At 50.1% G+C, this 15468-nt stretch overlaps 1 protein-coding gene across 9 annotated transcripts in view; it reads left to right on the forward strand.

Moving 5' to 3' along the window:
* Nod2 (nucleotide binding oligomerization domain containing 2) overlaps positions 1 to 15468 on the forward strand; it is a 35037-nt gene that overhangs the window by 4318 nt on the left and 15251 nt on the right. For all 9 annotated transcript variants that reach the window (XR_006849807.2, XR_006849808.2, XR_006849809.2 and 6 more), the window contains exons 2-4: positions 900 to 1366; positions 8618 to 8723; positions 11504 to 13322. Coding sequence is in view for 6 of the 9 variants with exons in the window: in XM_046434649.2 (XP_046290605.1) it covers positions 900 to 1366; positions 8618 to 8723; positions 11504 to 13322 (2392 nt within the window). In the remaining 3 variants the exon portion in view is untranslated. The remainder of the gene's footprint in view (positions 1 to 899; positions 1367 to 8617; positions 8724 to 11503; positions 13323 to 15468) is intronic.

Here is a 15468-nt window from a genome sequence, read left to right on the forward strand (position 1 = left end):
AGCGCTTGACGCTTCTGGAGGTCACTTCCCCTCAAATTCCCAGAGTCTGGGGGCTGAGCCCAGAGTAAGCCATTGATGACGGCCACGGTGACAGTGCCAGCCTGTGATGTGTGCTGGTGTGTGTGGAGGAAGTGAGGGCCGCGGGGGCGGCTGTGTGTGTGTGTGTGTGTGTGTGTGTGTGCAGACGCTCCAGCAGGCTCTGAAACAACTTAGTTGGCACCACGGTTTTCCACCTCACCTCGCCTGGTATCTCGGTAGCCACGTCCCCCAGTTGGGTGGCCATGGGTCACCTACACAGGGGTGGGCTCGAGGCCCTGTGGGGAACTCCAATACAGGGGGTTAAGGGCATGCCTCCTGAAGTCGCGCTGCGTGCCTTCAGGTCCCAGCTCTGCCTCGTGCACGGTTTGTGCAACCATGACCCTGTGTGCCTCAGTTTCTTCCTCTGTAAAAGGGGGCTGAGCACGGCACCGATTTCAGAGTGGCAGGCAGGGTTAAGTGGATTCACGCAGCAAAGCATTTAGGATGGTGCTCACGCATTATTGAAGCTGCTTGGCGGGAGTCTGAGCTTGGTGGCGAGGTCCTCTCTTCCTGCCTCAAAGAGAGCCAATTCCCTGATCCCCCAGGAGACACTGCCCCTCATCTTAGCTCCAGCCCTTTTGACCTCTGAAGCCGGGGATGGAGCAGGAGATGGGAGCCAGGGGTTCTTGATTTAGTTCTTGGCTGCTTCAATCTTGCCGTGGGACCTGGAGCTCGGGCCTGGTTTGCAGTCTGTACCGTGGAGAGCTTGGGGTGCGTAACGCTGGGGGGGCGCCACGGCTGACCAGGTCCTGGGGTGGGCTGGCCGCCCCTCCCTGGCTGCTGGGGAGCCCTCCTGAGCCCTGCTCTCTGTCTCTCCATAGGTTGTGAGATGTGCTCCCAGGAGGCTCTCCAGGCACAGAGGAGTCACCTGGTGGGGCTGCTGGTCTCAGGGTCCCTGGAGGGCTTCGAGAGCATCTTGGACTGGCTGCTGTCCTGGGAAGTCCTCTCCTGGGAGGACTACGAGAGCCTCAGCCTCCCAGGCCAGCCTCTTTCCCGCTTGGCCAGGTGCCTGCTGGACACTGTCGGGAACAAGGGCGCTTGGGGCTGTGAGAAGCTGGTCGCAGCTCTCCAGGAAGCCCAGGCCGGCGGTCAGTCCCCTGAGCCACGTGACGGCTGGGACCCCCACTCACTCCACCCAGCCCGAGACCTGCAGTGTCACCGGCCGGCCATCGTCAGGAGACTGTACAGCCACGTGGAGGCTGTGCTGGACCTGGTGCGGGAGCGCGGCTTCATCAGCCAGTACGAGTGTGATGACATCAGACTGCCCATTTTCACGTCCTCCCAGAGGGTGAGGCACGGCCTGGGGTCCGCGTTCACAGGAAAGGCTCTTAGTCATCCAGACTGACTGTGCCTGGGAGGTCAGCCCGTGGGGTAACGCGGTCCACGGGATTCCCCCTAAAGAGCAGCCAGGAGGGGAGGAGCTGCCCTTGGTTATTGGCAGTGAACCACTGCTGGTGAGGGCAGGAGGTTGGCACCAGGCTCCGGTTCTGGTGCCGGAATGATGCAGGGTCAAGGTCAGCTCTGGGTGCTTCCGACTTCTGTGTGGAACCTGTGCATCTTTAGTCTCTCCTGTCTCAGTTTCCTCATCTGAACAATACTCTAAATAGTTCCATACTTACGTGATTTTGGGGAGAATTTAATATGGCACATAAGAAGCACACATCCACGTCACCCCTGACTGCTGTTATAAGCCATGTTCTGTCCTTGCACAATCTTATCGCTGTCTTTTAAATGAACAGCTCAACAGAGCATAACGCTTCACTATATTAAGTCTGTATCAATAATTGAAATAGCACGCAATGTACTAATATGTTCTCATAGGATTTCTAATGGGAAATCATGTTAGATCACAGGCGTTTGGAGCTGGGATGTAGCTGTCCCTGAAAATACAATGATTCAACGGAGACCGCAAGGACAGAAAAATGTCTGTGGGTATTTTTTGAAACACTCTGTTTTATTTTTCTCAAACAGCGATCGTCAGGCCTCCAGATGGAAAAGAGGCATTAACATTCCACTTGACAGAATAGGGAATTAAGGCCCAGGAAAGTGGTTTGGATGACGGTGGTTGAGCAGAGAGCCACTGTTGGACCACAGCCTTGACCATTCATTCATCATTAATTCATTCACTCATTTATTCAGCCAGATGCTATTCAGAGCTTATCACATTCCAGGCTCTTACCTGAAGTTTGTACTCAGAGTCCATGGTACTATGGTAAGTGCTCTGTAAACACTTGCTGCTGAAATGAATGGATTGCTGAGTGAATGAATGAAGTGGAGTTCAGTTGGAGTTTTAGAATAGTCTGAATTGGGGAAATTTGTAGTTTTTATTTTTGCCTGTTTTTAAACACATATTTGATGTGTGGACCTAGGTAAGGCTAGGTGGAGGATGATGAAATAAACTACTCTGTTTTCAAGTTGACTCAAGTTGGCTAATTATTCACAGTGCAGACACATTGTGGTCCTCTCTAACTAGTGCAGATAAGACCTACCTGTTCAAGTCTCTTGTGTTTTATTGGAGGGATAGAAGCGGCCCACCCAGGAAGTTACAAGTTAATGTCTGGTTGTCCCTGATCAAGTGATCAGCAGTGTGGTCTGGTCTGGATGCTCTGAGGGATTTAGAAGCTAGCTGAGATGCCTAGGGCCCAGACAGAGGAAGTATTTGGATTGGTAAAGAAAAAAAAAATGGTATAGCTTATGGATCAAAGAAGAAACCATACTGGAAATCAGAAAGTATTGAAGATCAAAAAATAATGAGAGCTGGGTGTGGTGGCCTGTAATTCCAGCAGCTTGGGAGGCTGAAGCAGGAGGATAATGAGTTCAAAGCCAGTCTCAGCCAAAAAAAAAAAAAAAAGCGAGGTGCTAAGCAACTCAGGGAGACCCTGTCTCTAAATAAAATTCAAAATAGGGCTGGGGGTGGGGCTCAGTGGTTGGGCACCCTGAGTTCCATCCCTGGCACTGCCCCCCAAATGAGAATATTATTATCAAAGTTTATGAGATGCAGCTAAAGCAGAATATAGAGGGAAACGAAGAGCCTTAAAATGCTTAGGTTGGGCACGAAGACGGGCTGGATTTCATGAACTAAGAATCCCTCCTGAGAAAGAACTAAGTGGACTGCAGAAGCCACACACACGGAAAGTGGGGACTGAGCTGAGTGGTGGAAGGGACAGTGGGGAGCAGAGCTGAGGACTGGGGGAGGGGCCAAGGGCGGCCCAGAGCGCTCTAGGTGTTTAGAATCCACCTTTCTCTGAGTTTCCTTCAAGTTGTGCTTTGGTGTTTGGTGCCCCCCCACCCCCCATGGCCGAATTTCAGATTCAGTGTGGGTGGGAACTGTGGTATGTCCTATTAACATGACCCCCCCCCCCCGGAACCTTTCAATTTCCTACATAGAGGTGCTACCATTGACCATTGATAATGATATCAGGTTGGGGGCTGGAAAGGACTGTGGAATGAAACAAAATGCAAGCTGAGGAACTAAATCCACAAAGTAACCAATGCTACTGTTGTCTGCACTGTAAATAACCAGCCAGCTTGCAGACAGAGTAGTTTATTTCATCATTCTCAACCTAGCCTTACCTAGGCTCACTTAAACATCAAATATGTGTTTAAAAGGACCTACTATGTGCCCCACGCTGTACTCAGCCTTTTCCCTATACTACATCATTTAATCCTCACTACGTCCTCCCAATGGTGTGGTATGACTACAGTCTTCCTTGACAATGTGGAAACCATCCAAATTGCCCATCTGGGAAGGGGCCAGCTAGAATTTGAATCCAGGTCTGTTTTTCTCCAAAGTTTAGGTTGTTTCTTTTTTTTGGTGGGGGGGGGGGTAAGGGGAATACCAGGGGCACTCAACCACTGATCCACACTCCCAGCCCTATTTTGTATTTTATTTAGAGACGGGGTCTCACTGAGTTGCTTAGCGCCTCACTTTTGCTGAGGCTGGCTTTGAACTTGCAATCCTCCCGCCTCAGTGCCCCTCGCTGCTGGGATCATAGACGTGCACCACTGCACCCAGCTCTTGTGTTCTTTCTCTGTCATAAAATGTGAGGGCTTCCTGTGGTCTTGCTCAGTTGGGAATAACAGTTGTTAGGAAACCTGAGACTGGTAACACCAGCTGTGACATCAACTGTCCGCGTGACTCATGCAACTGCTAAAGTTAATGGGACTGGGGTGTCAGAGTGAGCTCTGAGTTGCTTGCTCCTGTCACAATATTAACTTAAACATTTTTAGATTCGGAAACATACCATGCCTACAGAGTAGTGGATAAATTTCATACATACCGGATAAATATGTTGCATCACCCTGATTAAGAAAGAGAACGCTATCAGCACCCAGACCCTTCTTCAGTTGCAACAACCAGAGGCAACGTCTGGCCTGACCTTGGTGTTAATCATTCCTTCGCTTTATGGTTTTAGCACCTTTTAAACGAAACCCTTAAATGCTGGATTTTTTTTTTTTCTTTTGAAAAACTGAGTAGCAAGCCACACATTGTTGTGTAAGGAAAGGGCCAAATTGCCCTTTCTTAGGTCAATGTTCCCAGGTCGGGGAAGCTTAACAGGGTCTTGTGGGTGTGGACTGGCCCGGCCTTCCCTGGTAATTTATAAGGGACTCTGGGAGGTTGGTGGACAAGGTCAGGCCGGAGGATCTGGAAGCACCAGTATGAGAGGAGCTGCATGTCCAGTGGGAATATGGTCAGAGGAGGTGGGCTTCTCTTTCACTCAGTTGTGAGCTCACCAAAGGCTATTCTGGCTCCCAGGAAGAGGCCAAGACAAGCGCCCCTGTGGGGTGAAATGAACGTCCTCAGCTGACTTAGGCAGCTCATGGTGAAGACAAGTCACAGACAGATAAGGATGAGGGCCAGGCTTACCCGGGGTCTCGGAGGTGACGGCCCTCAGATTTGAGTCAGTGGTGATTCCATCTAAACAGGTGGCCCTCTGTGTAGCACACAGCCATCATCCTGATATTGGCCTTCCTGTGTTGGGTTTCCTGTATCCCGAATACTATGTCTTCTTCTTTTATTATTTATTCCATTATGATAGATCATATGTCTTCTAGAAAGAATGTGTGTCTGTCATTTCAACCATACTTTATTGACAGTTAGACTGGGTATAAAATTCTATGTTGGCCATCATTTTCCTTTAGAATTCTGATGACATTATTCCGTTACCTTCTCTTCCGGATGTTGTTGCTAAGAACTCTAAAACCATTGTATATGTCTTTCTGGAAGCTTTTCAGATTTTCTTTTGGTCTTCAACGTTCTGAAATTTCACACTTAAGTACCTAGGGTGCTGGATACCCAACAGGCTCTTTGAATGCAGAAGCTCATATCTTTATGTTCCGGGAAATTTAATTGATGAGTTTATTCCACTTTATTTTCTCTCTTCTCTCTTTATGCAATTATAATTACTTGAATGTTAGAATTTCTTGACTAACTCTTTAATTTCCTTCTATTTTCCATTTCTATTTTTTGCTCTATTTTATATATGATATTCTCTATTGTAAACTCTTAAATTTTTCATTTTTGCTATCACACTTTTAATGGGCAAGGGCAATTTTGACTATTCCTTTTTTATAGCATCTTGCTCTTGTTTTATGAATACAATCTTTTCTTTTCCTTAATGATACTTATTTTGTTCTGTTTTGTTTGCTTGGGTAGGTTAGGTTGTTTCCTTCATCACACATAAACTTTTCTATCCAACAAGTTGCTTTCTCTTTCCCCACTGGTTTGACTTTTACCTCCCATATTAAATATTTTCTTTGGGCATATGGTAGTCCTTGGTTGTCCTTCTTGTTATTGAAATAGAGAACTTTAAAATTCAATGAGTGTGCAGGTGAAATTTGTCTGCTATGCATTCCACTGTAGAGATTTTGGGAAACGGCAGATTGAGATATCTGTCTATCTATCTATCTATCTATTTATCTGCATCTTTAGACTTTCCTTCTAGATTGACCAAATTCCTTGCCTAGACCCGCCTGGGGGTAAAGGTCTGATAACCACAGTCCTGGGAGCCCAGGGGCTGCGAGGCAGTGGGTGCTGGTTGGAAAAGTTTCAGTGTTCAGCGTTTGTTTTGCACCGGGTCATTAAACCTGTGTTTGGTGTATGATGAATTTAATTGTGCCTGATGTCTCATAATCCAGAGATCCACCCCCCACTTCTTTTTTTTTTGGTACCAGGGATTGAACCCATGGGCGCTTAACCAGTGAGCCACATCCTCAGCCCTTTTTTGTATTTTATTTGGAGACAGGATCTTACTGAATTGCTTAGGGCCTCACTAAATGGCTGAGGCTAGCTTTGAATTTGTGATCCTCTTGCCTCAGTCTCCCGAGCCACTGGGATTACAGGCGTGTACCATCACACCCAGCCAGGGATCCTCTCTTTACCCTTTCCAGAATATCAATAGGCCGACTTTGCCACGGCAGGCAGGGATATTTGCTGGTGGCTTGGAGTGGGCAAGGGCATCTGGAGATCTAGTTCATAGAGCACTTTGACTCAGTGCTTGCCTTTGTCATTTCCTTCGGTTCCAAAGGTACTGGATGATGAGAGTCTCAGAGCCTCTGACAGATTCTAGAATGTACCTATGCACTTCCTGACTTCCCTATTGTTGGCTTGGGATTTGGCTTTCCGGAGTCTTCTGAGCACTGGGAGTGTGCCCGGTACTCTTCTAGGGGCAGAAGGAATTGAGCTGCAGAGTGTGTTAGAAAGTGCTCGTGCCGCGGAGAGTTGGTAGAGTGTTCTGGACGTGGAGAGGGTAGGGAGAGCAGGGAGCAAGTGAGTTCACGTTTAAATAGAGTAGTTGAGAGATCCCACTGGGAAGATGGAATCTGGGCAAAGAACTGGAGGAGGGGAGGGAATTTGCCATGGCCCAGGTGGGGAGAGGGCATCACAGGTCGGGGATGCAGCCAGAGCAGAGGCCCAGAGGCAGGAGCATGCTGGGATGCCCAGGGAATAGGAGCCCAGTGCTGAGTCGGGTGGGCAAGGAAGAGGAGGAAGAGGGGAGGTCGGGGTGCAGCTGGGAGCTGGATGGTTATGGACAGAGACTTTTGTCTGTTTTGTGCCGTGAAGTTTACTGTGGGACTCAGGGTTTGGTTGTGCTGTTTAACAGGAGGTGTGAGGGTCTTTTGTTTATAAAGGAGATGATGGGGCAGGGACACAGAAGGGAGGCCCATTTGGCAGGCTCTGCGGTTTTCTGGGTGAGCAGGGTGTTCTAGAGGGGGTACGGGGGAATGGTGGGGCTCTGCAGCTGTAGACGAGGCCACGTGTGGCCACTGAGTGCTCAAAACACGTGGTCCACACGGATATTCTCCCCACTGTTTTGTGGGGAGAAGAAATCTTCCATTGTAAAGAGAAGATGCAAGCCGGGCGCTCCCTGAGTCTTGTTCCAGCAGCCTCGAGAGGGAAAGCTCATCAGATTTTAGAGACAATATGGAGGAAAGAATGCTGCATTATCACACTCATTTTTTTTTATAATATTGACTATGTGTTGAAATGGTAATCATTTGCATATCTTGGGCTAAATGGAATATATAGTTAAAATCAATTTCATCTTTTTAAACATTAAAGAATGTGGCTGTTGGAAGATTTTAAATCTCAAACGTGGCTCACATTTGTAGTTGATTTCTAGTTCCATTGGGCAGTGTTCTAGGTATCCTTAATGGTGCCCAAAGGATTTCTGGTGGATTGAAGCTTCAAGGGTGACTTCAAACCTCTGGGGCTAAGCACCTGGAAGATGGCGTTGACTTCAGCTGATATGAGGATGGCTCTAGGCTTGGCACATGTGTGGGTGTATATGAGTGGAGATGGCAAATGGGCAATTGATGAGCCAGGCCCAGATTCAGGGACGAGTTCAGGCTGGGGGTCAAGAACAGAGATCATGTTCAAGCATTGAAGCCATGAGACTTGAAATCACTTTTCTTTCAAGTCATCGACAGCTTTTGGAATCATTTTCCTTATCTTTGTACATTTGTTTATTTTTTTAGGTATTTACTTCTTGAGTGGGTTTGGAGAAGGAGCCAGATTGGATGAGTGTGTTTATTTCACCATCCAATATTGTACCAACTTCTTTTAACTCCTGTGATAATTTATTTGTTTTTCAGGCCTTTTATTGTGATGGCAGAGAGATCCTATGGCGTTGTAGTTCATATAGAGTATCTTTTATCTTAAATGCTTGAATCAGAAATGTCTTGGTTTTCTGTTTGTTTTTTTTTCAGATTTTGGAATATTTGCATATACATAATAAGATATCTTGGGGATGAGGCCCAAATCTAAAAGTGAAATTCATTTATGTTTCATATACACCTTATACACATAGCCTGAAGATAATCTTATACAATATTTCAAATAATTCTGTGCATGCAACAGTTTCATAGTATGGAATCATCCACTTGTGACATCGTGTTGATGCTCAGAAAGTTTTGGATTTGGGAGCATTTCTTATTTCAGGTTTGCAGATTAGAGATGCTCAACTTGTACTTGGTCGAAACCTTCCCACACCCCTCCTCAGCCCTTCTGGAAAAATAATGGCTTCTTCTTCTCCCACAGGCAAGGAGGCTGCTTGATCTTGCCGCAGTGAAGGCAAATGGATTGGCTGCTTTCCTTCTCCGGCACATTCTGGAATTACCAGTCCCATTGCCCCTGCCTTTAGTGGGTATGTGTTTGTTCTTCTCAGTTTGTCAGGAAGGAGAAGGAAGTCAGCACAGATTCATGGTTAATAGCAGAGCATGCATCCGTTGGCACCCACATATTGATTCTGCATCAGCCTTCCATGAGAGTCAGTTTCCTCATTTTAAAGCTAACATGGCTCCCGGACTCATCGGGCTTGCAGGGAGGGAATGAAAAGATGAAATTATTGACCTTGTCCCTTGGCTTTGATCATGTCCTGTGCTGCATCGTGATTACTAGAATTGCCATGAAGCAAGGGCTAACAACAGGTGCTCCTTACCGTGCCAACTCTTGTCGTCTGCACTAAGAAGATCCAGATTCACTTTTAGAGGTGGGCTGGGTATCTCTTGACATCTGAAATGTAGTTTTTGTTCTTCTCCAGTTTGTCAGAAAGGAAAAGGAAGTCAGCACAGATTCATGGTTAATAGCAGAGCATTTACTCATGATCAGAACCTCAGGGACCAAGTGGATTTAGAGAACATGGCACCCCTCAGTGCCCATGCTCACCAACCCCACCCAGGAATGGGAGAGGCCTGTGCACACAGCTACAACACACTGTACAATAAATGCCCTTTGCAATAACCCTGGGAATTAGGTGTTTCCTCCACTTTACAGATGTGGAAACTGGGCAGGCAGGTTAAGTGACGAAGCAGTGGAGACGGGTGTGACTGCAAACTGTCCTCACCTGCACTGTCTTGTGGGGAGAAGAAATCTTCCATTGTAAAGAGAAGATGCAAGCTGGGCGCTCCCTGAGTCTTGTTCCAGCAGCCTCGAGAGGGAAAGCTATCAGCACTGAAGGCCCTTGAGCTGTGTGCCTGGTGCTGACAGATGGGTTTCTCAGCCTGAGTCCTGGCCTCTCAGCAGCGAGCAGGCCTGAGGGCGGGATGGCTGGAGGCCTGTGCTTGGCATGTGGCTGTGTGTCATCTCCTTCAAGAGCAGGATAGAGACATCAATGCACAGTACCCAGCTGGCCCTTGGTTAACGATTATTGATATCATCAAGCATAGCTGGCGAGGCAGGCACTGGGGACACCGTGCCATGGGGCAGGTGCTGCTGAAGGTGACAAGTGATATGTCTATTGATATCTTTAAAATGAGATATTTTTTTTTGAGGAATTTGGTGTCGTTAACCATGGCTGTGAATCTGCGATGGAAGTCAGGGTATTGGAAGGAAAGGTCTATAGCTTCTGGTGTCTGCTTAGTGCTCCTGATATAGCCAAAGGGCAGAAATAGCAACAGTGAGCATAGCTCTGGGAGCAAAAGAGGTGACACGTGTCTGTAGTCCCAGCCACTCAGGCGGCTGAGACAGGAGGACCACTTAGCCCGAGAGTTGGAGTCCAGTCTAGGCAGCATAGCAAGACTCCATCTTAAAAATGACCAAAAAATAAAACATAAAAAAAACATAGACACAGAGCATCTGCAACTTCAGTGAGCTGAGAGCTCCCTGCAAAAATTACCTGTTGGCTCCTGGGTTGAGAACTAACGGGCCAGTGTTTGGTTGGGGGCAGTGCGGCTCCAATGATGTGAACCGTGCTGATGTCCTACCAGCCTAGCTCTTGGGACCGGCACTTCTCTATTTCCCAAAAGAGGAACTGACCCCTCACACAGGAAGTGGTTTGCACACCCTGGAACCAGGATGATAAAGGAAAACATCAGCCCTCTGGATGCACCCTGGGCACGCGAACTCTCCCTGCAGAGGGGACAAGAGGAAGATGGGGACGTGCAGGCAGAATCAGAGGGTCTTGTCTGAGTGCTTGGCCTGGGAACCACGGTGACCTTGAGACCCTCCAGTGTCCGGCCCACTGAGATTTTTGCAGGTTCCTCTCACCGCAGCCACCTAATCCCTTTTACCATGTAAGGGAACATAGTCACAGGCTCCAGGAATCAGGACGTGGACATCTTTGGCCAGGGGGCACTGCAGTGCCTGTACCAGTAATGTTAATAGTGAATACCACTTTTGGATTGTTTACCAAGTGCCAGATATTCTTCTAAGCCCCGTTCGTCTCACTGCTCCTGAAACAGTTCTTCAAGATGTGGATTGTTCCTATTTCTATAGATCAGAAAACCAAGGCCTGGTCAGGTTAGGTGGTGTCCTCAAATGAATGGTGGATGCAGGTTTTTTATTTTTTTATATTTTTAGGTATAGATGGACACGATACCTTCATCTTATTTGCTTGTTTATTTTTTTTTTTATGTGATGCTGAGGATGAAACCCAGTGCCTCACACGTGCTAGGCAAGCGCTCTACCGCTGAGCCAGAACCCCAGCCCCTGGACACAGGTTTTAAACCCAGGTGTGTCTGACTGCAGAATCCTAAGCCCTTAGATCCTGTTTCCCTCTAGGAAGAGGCAACCGAAGATGAGTGGTGAGGGGACTTGTGTAAAGCCACCTGGCCAACATGGTGGGAACAGCATCAGAACACAGGTCTCGTGACTCGAGCCCAATCCCCACAGCCAGTCTGGTGTCAGTAGTAGTCAGGGCACTGGATGATGTCTTTGGAGCATTTACTTTGTGAGGGACATTGTTCTTGGCACGGGACATGCATTATCTCAGTTGATCGTGTTAAAGCTCCATAAGGTGGTGACCGCCAGTCTCCCCACTTCACAGGGGAGACAACTGAGGTTTAGGTGGCTGTCTTTGAAGTCCCCAGCTAATGGGCGTCCACTGGCCCCTCTCTCCTATCAGCACATTCCTCCCCGCAGCCCTCTCCGGTTGGGTCCCACCTTGACCACAGTCTCGTCCTCATCCGCTCTTCTGCTGTCTTCCAGCTGCAGAATGCCGGAAGTACGTCTCCAAGCTGAGGAGCACGGTGTCGGCGCAGTGCCGCTTCCTCAGCACTTACGACGGCGCGGAGAATCTGTGCCTCGACGACGTGTACACAGAGAACACCCTGGAGCTGCGCACGGAGGTGGGCACGGCCGGGGCCCTGCACAAGAGCCCCGCCACCCTGGGCCTGGAGGAGCTCTTCAGAGCCCAGGGACACCTCAACAAAGACGCGGACACCGTGCTCGTGGTGGGCGAGGCGGGCAGCGGCAAGAGCACACTCCTGCAGCGGCTGCACTTGCTCTGGGCGACTGGGCAGCACTTCCAGGACTTTCTCTTCGTCTTCCCGTTCAGCTGCCGGCAGCTGCAGTGCGTGACCAAACCGCTGTCCTTGAGGACGTTGATCTTCGAGCACTGCTGTTGGCCCGATGCGGGCCAGCAGGACGTCTTTCAGTTCCTCCTCGACCACCCCGACCGCGTCCTGCTAACCTTCGACGGCTTTGATGAGTTCAGGTTCAGGTTCACCGATGGCGAGCGCCACTGCTCCCCGTCGGACCCCACGTCAGTCCCCACTCTGCTCTTCAACCTCCTGCAGGGCAACCTGCTCAAGAACGCACGCAAGGTGCTGACCAGCCGTCCAGACGCCGTGTCGGCCCTCCTCAGGAAGTACGCGTGCACCGAGTGCCACCTGAGGGGCTTCTCAAAGGAGGCCATCGAGCTTTACCTGAGGAGGTGCCATCCTGAGCCTGGGATGGCAGATCGCCTCCTCCACCTGCTCCAAGCTACCTCAGCCCTGTACGGCTTATGCCATCTTCCTGTTTTCTCATGGATGGTGTCCAGATGCCACCAGGAACTGCTGCTGCAGGACGGGGGGTCCCCAAAGACCACCACAGATATGTACCTTCTGATCCTGCAGCATTTCCTGCTGCGTGCCTCCCCACCCGACATGGCCTCCCACATCCGGGGACCCAGCCTCCTCCGAGGCAGGCTCTCCACCCTCCTGCACCTTGGTCGACTGGCTCTCTGGGGCCTGGGCATGTGCTGCTATGTGTTCTCTGCCCAGCAGCTGCAGGCAGCCCAGGTGGGCCCTGATGACATTTCTCTTGGCTTCCTGGTGTGTGCCCAGCGGGTGGTGCCAGGGAGCGTGCCAGACCTGGAATTCCTGCACATTACTTTCCAGTGCTTTTTTGCCGCCATCTACCTGGCGCTGAGTCCTGACGTGCCCGTAGCCTCGCTCAGACACCTCTTCAACTGCCACAGGCCGGGCAGCTCTCCACTGGCCCGGCTGCTGCCCACACTGTGCGTCCAGGGCTCCAGGTGTGAGGAGGGCAGTGTGGTGGCTTTGCTGCAGAAGGCCGAGCCGCACAACCTTCAGATCACAGCAGCTTTCCTGGCAGGGCTCTTGTCCCAGGAGCACCGGGACCTGCTGGCTCCGTGCCAGGTGTCCAAGAAGGCCCTGCTCCGGCGCCGACGAGCCTGTACTCGCCGCTGTCTATCCCGCAGCCTCCGCAAGCACTTCCAGTCCATCCCGCCAGCTGTGCCGGGTGAGGCCAAGAGCATGCACGCCATGCCCGGGTTCATCTGGCTCATCCGGAGCCTGTATGAGATGCAGGAGGAGCAGCTGGCCCGGGAGGCGGTGCGCGGGCTGGATGTCGGGCACCTCAAGCTGACGTTTTGCAGGGTGGGCCCCGCAGAGTGTGCCGCCCTGGCCTTTGTGCTGCGGCACCTCCAGCGGCCCGTGGCCCTGCAGCTGGACTATAACTCTGTGGGTGACATTGGCGTGGAGCAGCTGCTGCCTTGCCTTGGTATCTGCAAGGCTCTTTAGTGAGTGCTGCTGGGCATTGCTGCTCGGGCATGGCGGGGGGACAGGGCCCGAAAAGTCATGCCCTTTGGGATCCAGACGTCCCGGTGCACCCCCTGGTACGACACAGGCCAGACCCTTCCCCATTCTGGGCTTTAGTGTCAATATGTGACAGCCATGCCTTAGTCAATGTCCCCTCTACCAGGTATGGTGCTTGCTGCTCTTTCCGGTATGATTTCATTTAATATCCACAGCCACTCTGTGCTGGCGGCAGGGCCATTATTATCCCCTTGTCCTTGATCTAAGGCTCAGACAAGTGAAGTGAGTCACACAGAAGGGCTGGAGATGCGGCTAGCATTTGTCACTCCCTGAGTTCAATCCCCAGTGCCATGAAAACAAACCAACAAATAGAGACAGTCACAGGCTGGGGCTGGGGCTCAGCAGTAGAGCACTCGTCTCCCATGTGTGAGGCCCGGGGTTCACCACATATTTAAAATAAAATTTAAAAAAGGTATTGTATCCTCCTACAACTGAAAAAATATTTTAAAAAGAGAGAGACAGTCACACAGGAAATTGCAGACTGGGTTTCACATTTTTCTGACTATCAGTTTTCTACTCTCCATCTCATCTCTGTGGATGCACTTCTAAGGCTCTAGGAAAACCTCAAGGTCATGTGCAGAGTTTTTTTTTGGGGGGGGGGATGGGGGGCGTTATTGAACTCAGGGTCACTCGACCACTGAGCTACATCCCCAGCTCTTTTTGTATTTTATTTAGAGACAGGGTCTTCCTGAGTTGCTGAGCGCCTCACTGTTGCTGAGGCTGGCTTTGAACTTGTGATCCTCCTGCCTCAGCCTCCCAGGCTGCTGGGATTACAGGCCTGCTAGTTTCCCTAGTCCTTTTGATTTTTATTTTGAGACAGTGTCTGGCTAGGTTGCCCAGGCTGGCTTCTGACTGGTGATCCTTCTGCCTCAGCCTCTCAAGTTTTAGGGAATATAAAAGTGTGTGTCACTGTGCCCCACGTGGCCCACTTTTTTTCTATCAGGTAGTGCAGTGTGCAGGTGGGATTTCAGCATTACCCAGGGGAGGGAGTACTGCAATTCTGTAGAACCCATGAAAAAGCAAAAAGTTGTAGACAAAAGTTAAAATCTATTCACAATCTTCTGGGGCTTTTGGGCTACTTTCAGGTGACCTTTATTGACCCTAAGCAAAGGGTGAGAAGACCCTCCTTGAATGTATGAAGGTGGTGCGTCTTCTCTGAGGCAAATCAGCAAGCCTTCTTTTCCTCCATGAAACAAATACATGGAATCTACTTGAACTTGTTCAGTGGCTTTCATTAGCCCCGAGATAGGGACTGTGGTCATAAGTTTATAACATAGATTATGGGTAGTTAATCATCTATAGTATTATGTATATTATGTACAATTAATATAGAATGTAAGTATGGCTGACCTTGTTGTGGTCTTGGAGGAAACATATCCCACACTTAAACTGGGGTAAGCTGAGGAGAGTCTAATAAAGGGACTGTCTACAGAGGTCATGAAGAGCCAAGGGGGATGGAGCCGGGCCCTGGGGCTAGTGGTGGTTGGTGGACCCGAGGCTCAGGGAGGGCAGACTTATTAGCTGAGAGGAAGGAGTGGCCAGGGCATCCTGAGCAGCCTGGGCTCCAGGAGAGTCAGGCTTGGCCCTGGTCAATGCCTCTGGTCAGTGCCTTCCTCTGCTGAACCACCGAGGAGGCAGATCTGCCCCTGCTGCTGATGGCCACAGACGTCAGCCTCCCAGGACCAAGAGCCTGGCAGAGAAGGGAGACAGAGCATCTGGCCAAGTAACGGCACCATACTGCACTTCCTCTGGAGGGACGAGGTGTGGTCTTCTGGCTGGGGAGTCGGGAGGCCCGTCTGTCTGCTAAGCTGGTTCTCCCAGGGGTTCTTGAATCCCAAGAGACCAGAATGATTCTCACAGACCAGTCCATCCCTGGAATTCTTCAGTGGGTCCTCTCTGACTGATCAGGAGTGTTCCCATGTGGTGTGCAGAGGGCTGTAGGGAGCTGGGCGCGGTGGTGCACGCCTGTAATCCCAGAGGCTTGGGAGGCTGAGATGCGAGGATCGTGAGTTCAAAGCCAGCCTCGGCAACTTAGCGAGGCACTAAGGAACTCAGTGAGACCCTGTCTCT

The sequence above is a fragment of the Marmota monax genome, unplaced genomic scaffold, assembly GCF_021218885.2.
Source record: "Marmota monax isolate L192 unplaced genomic scaffold, Marmota_monax_Labrador192_F-V1.1 WCK01_AAM20220418_F8-fsc00024, whole genome shotgun sequence".
Classification (NCBI taxonomy): domain Eukaryota; kingdom Metazoa; phylum Chordata; class Mammalia; order Rodentia; family Sciuridae; genus Marmota; species Marmota monax.